Genomic DNA, 17,978 nt, shown 5'->3' on the forward strand with positions numbered 1-17,978 from the left:
CTAGCTGCCTCATTTCCCCCCTTTTTAAAAAATAGCTTTTTATTTTCAAAATATATACAAAGATAGTTTTCAACATTCACTTTTGCAAAACTTAGTATTCCAAATTTGTCTCCCTCTCTTCCCTTACCCTCCCTCCTAGATAGCAAGTTATCTAATATAGGTCAAACATGTACAATTCTTCTACAAATATTTCCACATCTACCATGCTGTACAAGAAAAATCAGATCAAAAAGGAAAAAAAATGAGAAAGAAAACAAAAAGCAAGCAAATAACAACAAAAAGATGAAATATTATGTTGTGATTCACATTCCATCCCCACAATCCTTTTTCTGGATGCAGATGCCTCTCTCCATCACAAGTCTATTGGAAATGACTTGAATCACTTCATTGTTCAAAAGGACCAAGTTCATCAGAATTGATTATCCCACAATCTCACTGCTGCTATGTACAATGATCTCTTGGTTCTGCTCACTTCACTTAGCATCAGTTCATAGCTCTTTAGCTGCCTCATTTCCTTAATCTACCCTCTTTTTTCTCTCTTTATCCTTATGCAACTCTCTTCTCCCTTTTTCTTCCTGTTTCCTTTCTGAGTGAAAATGCATTTTTGTACCTAAGTGTGTGAGTATTCTTCCATCCTTTGACCAGATGAGAATGAGATTCAAGTGTCACTTGCTCCTTCTACCCTTTTCTCCTTCTTTATATAGACAGCTACTTTCACATTCTGATTATGTGAGATATTTTTCCCATCCTTCCTTCTTCCTTTCTCCTGCCCTTCCTTTCCAGTCTTCTTTTAAGACCAAGACATAGCAGAACTACTCCCAGGTCTTCTAATTGGATTACTTTCATGATCTGTAAAGATGAGAGTGTTCTAAGGACACACATGTATTATCTCCCCATATTAGAATATAAACCATTTATCCTGGTTCAGTAGCTTATGATTGTTCACTCATGTTTCCTTTTTATGTTTGTCTTGATTTCTGTGCTTGAACTTCAAAGTTTCTATGCAACTCTAGTCTTTTCATTAGGAATGCTTGGAAGTCTTCTTTTTCATTAAAGATCTTATTTTTTTCTCCTGTAGGATTATAACTCAGTTTTTCTGGGTAAGTTATTCTGGGTGGTAAGCCTATATCCTTTGCCTTCTGTAATATCATATTCCAAGTTCTCTGCTCCTTTAAGTGGTGTTGCTAAACTGTATGAGATCCTAACTGTGACCCCTTGGTACTTGAATTCTTTTTATTTACTTTCAGTATTTTTAATTTTGACCTAGAAACTCTGTATTTTGGCAATAATATTCCTAGAAGTTTTCACTGTGGGTTTTCTTGTAGGAGGTGACGGGTGGGTTCTATTTTTATTTTGCCCTTTGGTTTTAAGAGATCTGGAGCATTTTCTTTTATGGTTTCTTGAAATATGCTATCTAGGTTCTTTTCTTTTTAATCATGGTTTTCAAGTAATCCAATGACTCAAATTCCCTTTCCTCAATCAATTTTTTTCAGGTTATTTGTTTTTATTCAGGAATAACATATTTTTTTATCAATTTTAAAATTCTATTTTAATATTTATTCTTATCTCATAAAGTCATTAATTTCCATTCTAATTTTCAGGAGTTTGTTGTATGGGCAAGGTTGTGCACCATTTTGTGCGACGTTGCAATTCTCTTCCTAATTCCTCTACTGCTATCATTTCTTTTCTAATTTTTTCTTGACCATTCTCATTATAAAACATTTTAAACTCTTTTTAGAAACTTTTAATCTATTCCAGGAATTGTAGTTTTACACTGTGGCATTTTAGAGTCAAAAATAGCTTTTTATAGTGGAATTCTTTTGTTATTGTTGTTTTTGTTCATTCTTCCAGTTTTCTCCCTGACTTTCGATTTTGTTAGGGCCTTGCATTGTGAATTTTGTAGGGAATGTCTGGATTGTTCCTGTTGCTTTCTTGGGAGTATGGAATGTTGTGTTATCTCAGGATCTCAGACACATCTCAGGCTGGAGACAGTAAAAACTTTCAGTTGGTCTCAAAGTAGTCTCTGATCCAGAGTAAAGTGACTTTTATCTTCGTGGTCTGAACTCTGCAAGTTCCTGACCTGGATTTGGTTCTAGGGAACATTACTTTGGGCTTGCTATCTGGAGTTTCATCAGTCACTATCAATTAGCTCTGTTGTTTAGGAATGAGAAAAGTTCGTTTAGGACTGGGATCAGCAAGCTTTCCTGTGGTCTGGGATTCGCCTTAATTATGCAAATTTGAGCCTAGGCTGAAGTCTGGGACTGAGATCCTGCCTGCTCAGTTCCTGAGGTCTGGATCACACAGATGCTGCCGGCTTCTGAACTTGCTCCTTCTTCAGTACATGGACCAAACCAGTTCTCATTTGCTGGACTGCCACCCTTGGGCATAGGTCTCTTCCGCCTTTTGTGCTGGCTCTGTGAAAGAGTGAACAACAATTTGTACCTATTCTCAGTTTGGGGGAAGAGAGTGGGCGAGTTCTGTCATCTTCTGTACCTATTCCCACACTCTGCACAGGTATAGGACTCTCTGGGCTGTATCAAGGACCTCTTCTTACCTAGTAAACTGTTTCTCTCTGCTCTGTGGCCACTTTGGTTAGTCTTGATCCCCAGTGTCCACAGATCTGTTTCTCTAAGTAGATTTTGGCTGGAAAACTACTCAATATGACTTTTTTTCTTGTATGAGATTTGGTCAGATGTGGAGATGATTAGATGGTGCAGTGGGAGTCAGGAGGACCTGAGTTCAAATTTGACTTCAGATACTTAACATTTCCTGTCTGTATGACCCTGGGCAAATCCCTTAACCCTAACTGCCTCACCCAAAAAAGAAAAAAGAATTTGGTCTAATATATTTTCTAGATTGTTTGGAGTTGACAGCAAGGGCAGAGAGGAACAAGAAATAGGAAGCTTGCTGGACTTTCCCCTACTATTTACTCCACCATCTTGGCTCTTCCCCTAATCCTGTTGTTTCTTAACAGACTGAGACCCACAAAGATTGAACAAACATTTTTTTTTTTTAAGTTTGTTAAGTTTGTTTGAGAAAGTCGTGGTAATTGTTATGGGGAGATAAGCAATACCTTTGAGGGAGAAATGAGAAGACTATATCTTGGTAGTAAGGTCTCAAAAGATTCAGAAGCACAAATTCTCTTGTTATATATCTTTAAGGGCTCCAAATGAAGATGCAAAGAGAATGAATAAAAGGAAAAGTGAATGAGAATAAAGGACCAAAAGGATATGGACTTTGCCAGATCAAAAGAAAACAAGAGATGCTGATTGTTAAATAGTTGAGATGCAATGATCTACTGGACAAAGCCCTATCCACAAGAGATCTTCTATATCAGAAGACATTAGAAAAATTCAGGACTCAAAATTACAGCCATCAGATAGGATTGAAAAAGATGACCTCTGAGATTTCATCTAGAAACAAGTATTTTGGTCAATTTATATATAAAGACTGCAAAAATAGAATGAATCCAGTTTTTAAATTGTGTTTTATTGATGCTTTTTTCTTGATATCACAGTCTTTTGTAGAAAAACAAATCATACTGACCCAAATGAACCCTTCTTTGTAACAATGAAAAAATCTGATATAGATTTGCATTACAGTACAATGATTCAAATTATCCCAGGTATTTTGGGATATGAAGGGGAGGGGACACCAAAACTATAATTTAACTGTCATAAAGTGAGGCAATTCCCTTAACCAATTAAGACTGGTACCTGCCCTACAACTTAAAATGTTCAAATTACATAAGTTACTACTGAGAGGTTAAGTGATTTGACAGGGATCACATAGTCAGTAGGTTCAGAGGAAGAACTGAGCACAGGTCACAGGTCACAGGATCACAGAGCTAAAGCTAGACCAACACCTCAGAGACCTCCTAATTCCGGAATATACAGTAATAACTAAGGCCAGGGAGCCTAGGTAATTTGCCCAAGGTCACAAAGACAGTGTGTATCAGAGTTGGTCTCTGACTCTAACAATCAGTTTTCTATTTTTTATATCTTACTGCCTCTTCCCTTTGCTTAATTCCACATCATGGACTCCTTGGACCTAGACAATTTGATATGATCCTCAGTAATGAGTCTGAAAGCATAAATTTTGCCCATCAAACGTGGCATACTTCACACCAAAAGTTCCAGAACCCACATCCAGCTTGAGATTTTGGATCTGGGCCTCTTTCAATTGTCCTCTTCAATTCAACAAGCATTTATTAATTAACTGCCTACAATATGCCAGGCCATCTGCCTAGAGGTACAAAGACAAAAATAAAACCATTCCTATCCTCAAGAAGCTTATGTATTTAGGAAGGTGAGAGGTGAGGGAGAGAACAACATGCACATAAATCTATACACATTTTAGGGGATCCACACCTGATTTCACTAATTTAGGAAATTTCCTAGTGAGAAAACACTATCACTAGAGTAGTTTGACAACTACATTGCAAATTATCTTGGAGAACCGTCTAAAGAACTGAGAAGTGACATACTCAGGGTCACACAATCAGAATCTATCAAAGGCCACACATGATGCCAGGACTTCTTGACTGTGAGGTCAACTCTCAACTATGCTGCTGCATAAACACAAATTCTAAGCAGAACAAACTCCAAGTAATTTAAGAGGTTAGGAATGGACCAATAACTGAGTAATCAGGAAAGGCCTCTTGTAAGTGGTTGAAACTGAAATGAATCTTGAATGGGGTTTAAAGTTCCCAAAGGCTGAGGTGAGGAATGAGGCCCCTCCAGGGAGGAAGTGACAGCCCTTGCCCACTGCATAGAATACTGCCTGGTTTGGGGATTTGGCAGCAGTGAAGAATATAAGAAGAGCTGTATATAATTGGTATGGAAAGAGACATCAAAGCCAAACAGAAGAGACTACAGTTTATCTTGGGTAGTGGTCTTGCAAAGTTCTCATATCAGACCAACTCACACTAGCAATTTTTGCAGAGGTGAAAGAGGTAGAAAAAACACAGGGGAGGATGATACAGTTTTCTGAAATGGCTCTGAGAGGGCTGCTGCTCTTGTCTCATTCAAATATTCGTTCAACAAATATTTACTGAATAACTCCTCTGTGCCAGGCACCGTGCCAGCCCTGCAGGGAAAGAAGAGTACTGTTGTCCTACACATGCACACACCTCTCCTGGCCTGCCTCCCTCTGCCCAGTCTGGAGCCAAGATCAGCCACTTCAATGATGCTATCATTAACAGGCTATAATCTCTCCCCACCTTGACCTTTTCCAGTATCCACCATAACCTTTACTGTCTATTTTCTCTTTTCCTACTGCCCAGTGGCCTGACCTTGTTAGGAAAACTCACTGAACTGTGTTAATTGGGTCTACAACAAATTCATGACATCTACCAACAGCTGGGGTCAGCTGGTCCCTCCCAGGCTGTTCAGCAATTCTGTTATTTGTCACTTGTTCACTCCCTATCATATTTCCCACAGCAGCTGTTCCAAACCTTTTTTCGTTCTTCTCAGGCCCTATCTGGGGCCCCCTCTCCTCTTTCCCTCCCTTTCCTCTTTCAAAATATGACCTCTGTTCCTACTACTGAAAAAAATCTAAGCCAGAGCAATTGAGCTCCATCAGCCTTCCTTTTCCTTACCTCAAAAATTTTATCTACCCTTTCTTCATTCACTCAATGAGCAATTATTAAATGTCTCATATTAGCCTTAGTTTCCTCATCTGCAAAATGAAAGGGTAGACAGGCTGGACTTTCTAGAACTGGGTCTATGATCCCTATGGGGATTTCTATGTGTTGGACACTGTGGACGCAAGACAAAAACAAAAGTTTCTGCCCTCAAACAGTTTACTTATTTGGGAGGAAGCACAGGCACACAGATAAAGACAATATATATATATATATATATATATATATATATATATATATATATATATATATATATATATATATCAAGTAAATATATATCAAGTAAATACCCTCTGAAAATAATAACCTTTTCTGGAGTTTTATTTCCTCATCTGTGAAAGCCAGAGGATCTTTGAGGTCTCTTCCAGTTTTAGAGGTTGATTTTATCCCAAAATGCCTGTCTTATAAAATGAAGGACTTCAATGAGAATTAAAATTAAATAAATTAAAATAATAAAAATAGATGTTTCCCAAACTTCTGTCCTGAGCTTTCTTTTCTTCTCTCTCTTACCTCACCTTTTTTTCCATGGTAACCTAATTAACTCCCATGGCTTCAGTGATCAAGTATTCTATGTAAATAACCCCAAAATGGCATTTCTGCACTGGAACTTTCTCCTGAGGGATAGTCTTACAACTCCAATTGTGTATGTCTGTTTGACCCTAGGCAAGTCACTTACCTTGTTTGCCTCAGCTTCCTCATCTATAAATGAACTCAAAAAGTCTACTATCTTTCTCAAGAAACCCTCAAATGGGGACTCAAAGAGCAAAGACAGGACTGAGCTAGGAGGGGAGAAAGGAGTACACATCAGGCCTGGGGGACTGCCAATGCAAACAGGAGGAGATGGGAAGATGAAGTAAAGAATTTTGGGAACAACAAATAACACAGTTTAGAGGGAAAATAGAATGTGTGAGGAATGAAATACAGTAAGCATAGAACATAGAGACAGAGTTCAAATGGATTAAAAAAACAAAGCTGAGGCATTTCTATTTTATTGCAGAGAAAATAGGGAACAATTAAAGTTTCTAGAGCAAGAGAATGACATAATCATATTTGTGCTTTGGGAAGATTACATTGAAATCTACTTGAAGAACTGATTAGAGAGGGGAGAGATTGAAAATTGGGAGTCCAATTAGGAGGACTATGGCAATAGTCCAGGGAAGAGGTAATAAGGGCCTTAACTAGTTTGATGGCTCCAACAGAGTGGAGAAAAGTAGACAGATTCAAGAGATGTGGTGGTAAAATCAGCAAGATTTGACAATTGACTGATTATGAGGGGAAGAGAATGAAAAGAGAAACATAACTGCAGTGGAAAAACTAGTAGATCAGAAAGATAAAGATACATATAAGGGGCATTTGGAGAAGAGATGGGGGGAGGATTTCCTCTTCAGTTTAATTCTTTTTCCTGAACTTAAACATCAAATGAAACAATTTTTCCATATATAAAAATATATCAGAATGAGAGTTGTAAATGAACTACAAATCTGTATTACATACAAGTGACTTTTCCTTTTAAGCATTTAATAAATTCAATATATTTTCAAAGTTCTCCTGCTCAGATTTCTTAATGAATTACCTGTTTGCTTTTGTTCATTTTAAATAATTAGTTCAATGATCTTTTTTCACCTTTTCTTTTAACATTACTATTGCTTTCTTTTCCTTCTACTCCAAATTTTAAAAAAATGAAAACATCTGTTTTATTTAAAACAAACATATTTTGTGCAAAACAAATATGTACAATGCAGTAAAATAAATCCACAAATTGGCCCCCTTTAAAAATGTCTCATTTTGTATCTTAAGACCATTAACTCTCAGTCAGGAGGTAGTGATATATTTTCATCATTGTTCCTCTAGAATAAAAACTGTGGATTGTGACCCTACATGGGATTACTGAATGTGGGGGGTTGAGAAAAATTTGGTAATATTAAAAAATATCAAATATTGTGCCAAGATTTAATTCTTCATGTAAAAATAAACAAGCACATGCATCTCATTAATATGCAAATTTGCTTTCATCTTTTAATAAGAAAATTATATGTTTACCAAAGAATTGTTTTAAAATCTCTTTATGATTTATTATCAGTAAATATTTTACTTGTATACTTATTTTATATACCTATGTGCCCAGGACTGCATAAAAATTTCTTAGGTACTACCCCCACATTCAGTTATGGGACCCTATACAGTTTAAGAAGCTTTGCTCTGGAATGATAGCATCATAGATTTAGACCCATAAGAGATGCTGGAGGTCATCTATTGACTTGTCCAGATATACCAGATAGTAAGTGGAAGATCTAGAATTTGAATCAAGGTCTTCTCACTCCAAATCTGAAGCTCTTTCTGCCTTACAATCCTTTCCTTCCAGACATTCAGAGAAACACTATAATAGCCAAAAAAAAAAAAAAAGCACCAACAATCCAAATTTCTCAAATTGAAAAAGCAGAGCAAATTATGGTATTAATAAAATGGGATACTCTGTAGGTATCAAAATTGACTAACATTTGATCCAGAGACTCTACTGCTAAGAATATGCCTAAAGAAGTCACCAATAAAGCAAAAGGCCCCTTAAAAAGCAAAACACATATGGCAGCACTTTTATGGTAGCAAAAAACTGGAAACAAAATACCTGCCTTCTATCAATTGGGGAATGGCTAAACAAATTGTAATACATGAATGTAGGGGAATATTGTTGTGCTGTAAGAAACAACAAATATGATGTATGAAAAGAAATTTGTAAAGACTTACATGAATTTAGATAATACAAAGTGAAATAATTTAAGAAGATCCATGAAAAAATACAAGGACTATGTAATGGAGAACTAGTACCCTGCTTCTGGAACAGTTATGATGATGTGTTACGGAAGTACTTTGGAGAGACTTGAGCAAATACAGACTGTAACTGGAATTAGCCTCTAACTATGTGGTTATAAAAGGTTTTCTTTGGCTTTGTGGCCAAGTGGGAGTATCTTCAAAAGAAAGGCTTTGGCCATTCATTATTTGGTTGCTCCATTTTGTTGTATCACTTTGTCTCTTTTGCTGATGGCATCTAATGAAAACAAAACTGGAAGAGGAGAAGCCTTTATCTTTCTCCCAAGTCCATGTGTTCTTTTCTATTCTGAGTAAGGGAGACTCAACATACACTGATACTCTAAATAAGGATGACACTTAGTTGTCACCTGTGGGACCCAGACAATCATTATCTAAGATAAGGATTCATCCAAAGAGATGCTGAAGCTCAATGTGAACGTGGTGGAACTCATATTGTATAGAAACTGAGCTAAATTTGAATTCATTTCTCTTAGAAACTAAGGAAGGATAAGAGCGTACAAGGTGTTTAAGGAAATATCTGTATTTCTATTCTCATATCTTTGAAGTAAATATCTCTTTGCAAAACCTAAGTGATGATAAATGGTCAAATGGACCTGACACACTAATCGCTGACATCTAACAGTGTGAAGAACACAGCTAGTAGATGGTGAAAGCTGATGGTTGTTGTTTTATCCTTCATTTTGGAAGAGGACCAATGATATGATGTTGCAGTCAGGATACAGTATAAATAGTAAAGTAGCGAATGATAGTTTATATCTTGAAAAGATACTCCAAGATATTTAAAGTCAGTGTTTCTGATAAAGGCCTCATATCTAAAATATATGGAGAATTGAGTCAAATTTATAAGAATACAAGTCATTCCCCAATTGACAAATGGTCAAATGATGTGAACAATTTTCAGATGAAAAAATTAAAGTCATTTTTATTCATATGAAAAAATGCTCTAAATCACTATTAATTAATGTAAAATAAAACAACTTTGAAGCATCACTTCACATCTACAAGATTGGCTAAGATGACAGGAAAAGATAATAAATATTGGAGGGGATGTAGGAAAACTGGTACACTAATGCATTGTTGGTAGAGTTATGAACTGATCCAACTATTCTGGAGAAAAATTTGGAACTATGACCAAAGGACTTATCCCAAAGAGATAATAAAAGAGGGAAAAGGACCCACTTGAGCAAAAACTTTTGTAGCAGCTCCTTTTGTGATGGCAAAGAAAATGAGTGGATGTCCAACAACTGAAGAATGGCTGAATATGTTATAGTATATGAATGGATATGAATACTATTATTTTGTAAGAAATGATGAACAGGTTGATTTCAGAAAAGCCTGGAAATTCTTACATGAACTGATACCAAGTTGAAGTGAGCAGAACCAGAAAAACATTGTACACAGCAATAGCAAGATTGTATGATGATGAACTATGACAGACCTCTCTTTTCATCAATTCAGTGACCCAAGGCAATTCTAACAAACTTTGTATGGAAAATGCCATACATATCCAGAGGGAAAACTAGGAAGCCTGAATACAGATGAAAGCATACTATTTTCACTTTTTCTTTTGTTTTTCTATTTCTTGTAGTTTTTCCCTTTTGTTCTGATTTTTCTTTCCCAACATGACTCATATGGAAATATGTCAAAAATGACTATATACATATAACCTATATCAGATTGCCTACTAGCATGGGGAGGAGGAGGTAAGGGAAGGAGGGAAAAAAATTTAGAACTCAAAATCTTACAAAAATGAAGATAGAAGACCATCTTAACATATAATTGGAAAATAATACATTAAATTGAAATGTTAAAAGGGGGGGAAGCACATTCAAAGAAGAAACATTTCAGAAAGTGAGACAAATGTAAAAATATTATCCATTAAAAAAAGAAAAGAGAAAGCCTAAGTGCTAAAGATACCCTTAGAAAACAGAGGGACATGTAGCATGCCTAGCTCTGGAAAAGAGGATCAAAAGCATTCACTTTTATAATATAAATGGAAAGAAAAACAATCAAAAATGAATGTTGCAAAATTATAAGAAACAAATATGGCAGCAAAAAAAAGCTACTTCTCTTGACTTTTTTGCTAAAATAAGGGAGCATGGGTATGGAAAATTTTGTAAACTATAAGATTTCTTTTTAAAAATGTTTAAGCATTGATTGTTTTGTTGATTTCTTTTTCTTTTTCCCCTTTTCCTTAAAAAAAAAAAAATTCTCTGTTATATGAGATGACTCTCTAGAAGGGGAAAGGAATATAAGGAGGGGAATAGAGAAAATATTAAAATAAGAGATGTCAAAAACTATTTTTAAAAAAAGCAAAAAAACTTTGTTGAGATATGAAAAGATCCATATGAAATTTTATGTTTAATTTTTTAAAAGCAGAATACAAACATAAAAAAAAGAAAAAAAAAGTTCTGTGATGAGGAATGAAAATACTACTATCCCATGGCTCCAGATATATTTCAAAAAAAGGAAATCCTGCCTCACTTTAGGACCACATATATTCATTATATATATCACATCGATAACTATGAAAATCAAAATAATTTTCTTCAAAACCTTCATAATAAAGTCCAACAGCCATTTGTTCTTCTTCTCTAAGCTCCCTTTTTGATGAACTGCAGAATATGAGAAGGCAGAAATTATAGAGGAAAAAAACACAGGGAAATAAATCTAATTATGCAGATACCATACTCCTCAGAATATAAATCCCTAAGAAAGTTGAGGGTTTCAAACCCTAAGAAAGTTGAGGGTTTCATACAAATTGCTTGTGAACTATTCAGTAGAAAAGTCTTGCTTACCTCCCTCCCCTCCCAAAAATCAGGGAAAGGGACAAAGGGAATTTTGCATAGGGCTGTCTGGGTTCAGTAAAGATAAGAAAACAGAATCTGAATTGAGAGTTAGAATACATAGATAACATGAATTCACAGCTTGGACTGAACCCAACATACTGTATGAATAGGCATATGCAACTCAACTTTTTGGAGTAACTCCTCATTTGATAAGGAAATAACACTTTTCACTGCCTCCAAGGAAGAATAAATCCATTCATCATTTCTTTGAGAACACAGTTTTATATTTATTCTTAAGCCCAGGACAAAATTCTATCTTGTCCATGAAACTTTCTCTAAGAACAATTTACATGTATCTCTCCCTTATATGGCACTTATCTGAACCACACATGTTAGAAATTCATAAATATTCCAAAACATCCAAACCCATATGAGTCCTGTCCCAGTCAAAGGAATTACTCTGGGAGGTGAGATACTCCAAGTAGCATTTATGATCAATGAATTTAAATCTTAAAAGCCACAGACTTCAGGAGTAATTTTTCTGATTTCTAAATAGAGACCTGATTCAGCAACTAATGGAAGGAGTAGTACTGAACAAAGCTTCCAGACTTTAAAGTCTGATCCCTATCAATGTGATATGGCCTTTGTTCTTTCCTCCCAGATTCTATGTGGTAATTAGGAAACTGAAAACAGCATTATTTCTTCTCTGAAACAGCTGATATAACAAGCCTTGAAAATATTTCAGGAGTTATTAGGTGGATGGTAGTATTGGGGGTCAGTTCTTGGTTCCTATATTAAAGCTCATCCACCCTTCTCTACCAGACCAAAAACAATTCTGTACAATTTTCTTTACGATGCCATTTATGTTTTTTAATTCAATTTTCTTCTCTTACTCTTGTGAGCTGATTTTAAAAATTTCCTTCTCATGGAATCATTCTTTTCATTTCCAGATCTTATCACATCTCCCCAAGATGACTCCATCTCTCTTTCCTTAGTTTTCTTCCCCAGTTTCATACTAGAATTGATGCTGTGGATGTAGGAATGGATAATCTATAGGAAGAAGTTTGTAAAGATCCTGTGAATATTTTTCTTTTCTTCTTCTTGTAGTAAAAACCTTGTTGTGGTGGATGAAGGACGAAATGATTGAAGGAACAAAGATTCAATCTTAACAAGCACATCTATTTATTAAACAACATATACCAATTGCCTAACAAGTTGGAATCAGGCTCCTTCTTCAGCTTAGGACTGGACCCTGAATACAAAGACAGATTGTTATACTACAAAAATAATTATACAAATGAGACAAACTAATTAAAAGGAAACAATATAATATTAGGTAATCTAATTTCTAATTGGATGAAATATTATGTACTTTTGAAGTTGGGAGAGGGGAAAACAACAGGTGAAAATCCCCAAAATCAGAAAAAGAAGTACTCCCTCCCCCCACCCCCCCAGCCAAGTCTTTGAACAATCAAAGCAACATGGCAACATCGAAACAATAACTGATCAGTACAGAGTCATTTTAGGGATAAGACACATAGGTTGCTTGAGATATGTAATTTTGAGAAAAGTCCTTGAATCAATCTTTGGGTCTAACTGGGTTTCTGTTCAGCATCTTTGAATCTGGCTGGATTTCTGCCTAGGTCCTTGGTTAAGCATCTCTAAGCAGCAGGTAGGGGTAATCCAGCTTCTCAGCCACACAGTGCTAAGTTCAAACAATGCAATAAAGTTTTTTTTTTTCCATTTCTCAAAACCAAATCAAGTTTTCTTATGATAGAAACTGGACTAGACCCATAACTGATAGAAAAAAATGAGCTAGGTCCAGAATTGAATTACAAGATAGAGTCAGTACTGTTCATTCAATTATCACAATTAATCACTTGCTGTCCTAATTCCCTCAATTTCCTCACTGGTGCTAGAAGAAATCTGTTTTCCATACTGATCATTCCTCCTTTTTGGAGAGCATTCCCTGCTATCCCATCTGCAGATGGAGGAATGAGAAGTTCTAGCAAATCCTACTACTAGTTCTATTACTTACTAGCCATTGTCTCATCAATTCCACTGAATTAGCACCTTGTAAGAATCCTTGTTTCAAGTTCAGAATTCTGGCCCATAACATAAAAATATCTGCCTTACTTACCTCATATGACTATTATAAAAATTAATATGTGAAGGCACTAAATATGAAAACTATGACATATAGTATTAGGTTCACCTATATAGTTTTAGATTCTATATAAAACTGGGTAGAAAAGGGAAACATCTAATTGCCTCAGTAATAGTTAATAAAGAGATTCTTAACCTTTTTTTTTTGTCACAAACATTATGGCAGTTAGGGGAAGCCTATGGAATCCTTTTCAGGATCATGCTTTTAAAAGCATAAAATACAAAGATTACAAAATAAATCAATCATATTGAAATTGTTTAAATTTTTTAAAATCCACAAACCCCAGCTTAAGAACATGATATATGTGGAAATATATATAGAAGAATTGCACACCTTTAATATAAATTGTATTGCTTGCTTATCTAAGGAAGAGGTGGGAAGAAGGGAGGGAGAAAAACTTGGAACACAGGGTTTTGCAAGGATGAATGCTAAAAACTATTTTGGAAATAAAAAAGCTATTACTTTTAAATAAAGAACTACCTAAGTATGAATCTTATGGTTAGTTATTTTATTGGTCAAATTTCTTTTCTTTACAAAGTATCTTGGTTCTGCTCCCTTCACTCTGCATTAGTAGCATAAATCTTCCCAAATTTTAGGGGTACGGTTTGGAAATAAATTTGAAATGATGAGATAGGCCTGGAGTTCAATAGAGAGGATATAAATTCATAGGCTTATCTAATCCAACCCTTCACTTTACAGGTATAAAACCCGAGCTCCAGAGAGGAAAATGCTGGCACAATGTCAGAGCTAACAGGTAGTTGCTGGCAAAAAGCCAGATTTGAATTTAGTTCCAGGGTTGTAGATAAAGATTCCTTCCCGGAGTTGTGCCTTGGATAAAAGGGAAGGAGCTGGACTCAGGAAGACCCGAGTTCAAATTTAACTCAGACATATACTAGCAGTGTGACACTGGACAATTTATTTACTCTGTCTGCCAGTTTCTTTTATAATAGCACTTTCCAGGGTTGCCGTGAGGATAAAATGAGATAATCTAAGTGTAAAGTGCTTTGCAAACCTTGAAGCACCATAGGAGTGGATATGGGAAACATCTGCATGGAGATGATAACTGAATCCAATGGAGCTTGAGACCAGACAGACATTTCTAAGATTTAGCACCCAAGCGGAGCTTGAATGAAGCTACAGAGCCAGAAGACTAGCTTCTGCCAAAGACCGTACGGAGATGGGTGAGCCCATCTGGAACCCGAAGCTTAAGAGCGGGAAGAGCCCTGAGATATCTATTCCAGTGCATAGGGTTCAAACGCAGGGGAAGCTCAGATTCAGAGTGAGCTACCCTACCTCACACAGGTATCAAGAGGGAATGCACACTCTCTTCCCCCGCCCCGATCTTCTCACTCTGCACAAGCCTGGCCACCCGGTTCTCGGACCCTCCCTCCGTCGGCTCAGCTCTTGGGGATGCCCGCCTTCGGCACATGTCCGAGGGCTCTTGGGAGGCCTCGGCTTGGCTCCCACGGCGGCTGGAGTGGCAGCCCGCAGCGCTCCTGCGCCACCCCGCCACCCCGCCCTTCCGCCCCTCCGCCCCTCCTCCCCTCCTCCCAGTTCCCTCGCCCCACACTGCAGTGCTCGCTTTTTTTTTTTTTCTTCGCTCTTGTCCTCAGCTGAACCCGAGGACCACCCCCCCCCTCCCAGCTCCAGATAGCGCGCCCTCGAGGAGTGACGTCATCCCGCGGCGTCAGACGAGCTCGACGTGGAACGCAACAAGTCTCTGCGTTTCTCTGTCGCGAGGGCGGTGGCATGTGTGCGTAAACCAGTCTAAGAACGAGGAAGTCGAGAGGGGCGGGGCAAAAAGGAAGGTAGAAGGAAGGGAAACTTCAGATGCGCGCACACAGGAGCGCGCTCCGGCTCGTCCGCGTGCCGGAAACAGCCGCTTGGCTGCGGAAGTTGGGGCGGATTGGGGGGGGTAGGGAGGGGGTAGGGGGGCAAACATGGGGGGGGGCGGCGGCGGTTCGCGATGAAGAGCGGGAGCGCGTGAGCGAGCGGGGGAGGGGGGGTGGGAGGGAGGCTGGGGGGGGGACCGGAGCGCGAGCCGCAGGGGCGGAGGGAGGGGGGCGCGAGCGAGCGCGGCGGGCGGCGGTGGCGGCGCGAGAGCAGTGGGGCCCGGCGGCGGCGGCGGCTGAGACGGCGGCGGCGGAGGGAGAGAAGATGGCGGATGGCGACAGCGGCAGCGAGCGAGGGGGCAGCGGGAGCGGCAGTGGCGGGGGCGGCGGGGGTGGTGGCGGCTTCCAGCCTCTGTCCCGCGGGGGCGGCGAGCAGGAGACCCAGGAGCTGGCCTCGAAGCGGCTGGACATTCAGAACAAGCGCTTCTACTTGGACGTGAAGCAGAATGCCAAGGGCCGCTTCCTAAAGATAGCTGAGGTGGGAGCGGGCGGCTCCAAGAGCCGCCTCACGCTTTCCATGGCCGTGGCCGCCGAGTTTCGAGACTACCTGGGCGACTTCATCGAGCACTACGCGCAACTGGGGCCCAGCAGCCCTGAGCAGATCGCGGCGGCTGCGGCGGCTGCAGGCGCCGAGGACGGCGGCGGGCCCCGGCGGGCGCTCAAGAGCGAGTTCCTCGTGCGAGAGAACCGCAAATACTACCTGGATCTCAAGGAGAACCAGCGCGGCCGCTTCTTGCGCATCCGCCAGACCATCAACCGCGGGCCCGGCGCGGGCGGCGGCTTCGGCGGCGGAGGCGGGCCGGGACCCGGGGGAGGCCTCCCCAGCGGCCAGACTATCGCGCTGCCCGCGCAGGGCCTCATCGAGTTCCGAGACGCGCTCGCCAAGCTCATTGATGATTACGGCGGCGACGACGACGAGCTGGGCGGCGGCCCCGGCTACGGTGAGCTGCCCGAGGGCACGTCCATTACGGTGGACTCCAAGCGCTTCTTCTTCGATGTGGGCTGCAACAAGTACGGCGTTTTCCTGCGGGTGAGCGAAGTGAAGCCGTCCTACCGCAACGCCATCACCGTGCCCTTCAAGGCGTGGGGCAAGTTTGGGGGCGCCTTCTGCCGCTACGCCGACGAGATGAAGGAGATCCAGGAGAGGCAGCGCGACAAGCTGTACGAGCGCCGGGGTGGCGCCGGGGACGAGTCCGAGGGCGAGGATGTGGATGACGACTGAAGCTGGGGCAGCCTCCCCCACTCCAGCACCCCCATCCCGTTCTGAACCGTAAGCCCCCTTCCAGAAACCCCCCACCCCCCCCTCACGCCGGAATGCTCCCCTTCCCACCCACCCCTTGTAGCGGGGCCTGGGAAGGGGGAGGCCCCTAGAGAAACAAACCAACAAGAAAATAACAAGCAATGCTAATTAAATAACCACCAGGAAAATCGCGGACAACTAGAAGAGAGCGGCAAGTTCAAAGGAGATGACACTGGCCTGAGAGGTGAGGAGAAAGCGCCTCTTCTACTGAGAGTATACCCTCAAACACCTTCTCCCCCCTCCCCACCTTTGCCCACCAGAACAATCTGAATCCTCATCCAAAATTACATCCTCACCGCCTTTGACTTGGAGGTAGAAAGAAATTGCCCAGAGCACCCACCCAAGGCTATTTGATTTTGAATTGTGCTGTTCCTGGACTGCTTTAATTGGTTCTACAAATCTTCCCATTGGCCCCTCTGATTCAGTGTTGAATTCCTTCACCTTCTTTGAAACCAGCATCTTGGTGTCTAAATCTTTGCTAAAGTCCATGAAGATAAGGGGGAGAGGCTGTTGCAAGTTATCCATTTTTGAAGGTGCAGGTCCATAAAGGGAAATACAAATTTAAAAATACATATTAATCATGGACTCACTGGGCAGAAATGAAAATTCAAAAGTTTTTGGGGAATATGGAAACAAATTTGGATTTTAAAATAAGATTTTGGAGGGAACCTGGACCAATGTCTATTGTCTTTTTCTTTGCAGAATTTCCTCCCTTCCCCCATGCAAACTGATGAAGATATCAGTGTTTGAACTGGAATCCATTACTAAAATAGTTTTAAAGTTGGCAAGGTTTCTGAAGATTTTAATGGACATTTTTGTATGGGGGGGAGGGTTGCATAAGAAGAAATCAGGCATAAAGCACAAGGAAAACTGTTTGAGTGGATTGGTTGCTACTCACTAAAGTTCTTCCCCTTCTCTCCTAATATGGAGGTTATTATAAAGAAATGGCTTAGGTATGAAGAAATGAGAGCCAGCTTTCTTATGGCTCCAAAATGCATAAGCCTGTGAATAGTAGATAATTCAGCAATTCCATCCAATGGCTGACTGGATTTTAAACCATAACTTGCATGATATCAGCAAAAGGAAACATGTGGCTACATGCCTGAGCTTTGAAAGAATGACTGACATCCATACAAAAGTTGGAAATTAACAAAACTGAAGTCTCCATTTACCTTCAGTTTAGTTAGTATATGGACTTGTTCAAATATTAACATCCTCAGGTCCAGTATTTCCAGCATCAGTTATTCTTTTACAAGAATTTTTAAAGAAGAACTTGATCCATTTTTATCAGTACCTCACAATCAAAGTTGGCACATGATGGATGATTCAGAGCAGCGGGTCTTATGGAAGCTGAAATCCA

The 17,978-nt window shown here is 39.7% G+C and overlaps 1 protein-coding gene across 1 annotated transcript; it reads left to right on the top strand.

Annotated features, from left to right (window-relative positions):
* The first annotated feature begins 15,516 nt into the window (after window positions 1–15,516).
* Window positions 15,517–16,635, top strand: PURB (purine rich element binding protein B). The gene has a single exon (XM_051976425.1). The coding sequence runs from the start codon at window positions 15,584–15,586 to the stop codon at window positions 16,538–16,540; it is 957 nt and encodes a 318-aa protein (XP_051832385.1). The 5' UTR covers window positions 15,517–15,583; the 3' UTR covers window positions 16,541–16,635.
* The last annotated feature ends 1,343 nt before the right edge of the window (window positions 16,636–17,978 follow it).

The sequence above is a fragment of the Antechinus flavipes genome, chromosome 2 (assembly GCF_016432865.1).
Source record: "Antechinus flavipes isolate AdamAnt ecotype Samford, QLD, Australia chromosome 2, AdamAnt_v2, whole genome shotgun sequence".
Taxonomy (NCBI): Eukaryota; Metazoa; Chordata; class Mammalia; order Dasyuromorphia; family Dasyuridae; genus Antechinus; species Antechinus flavipes.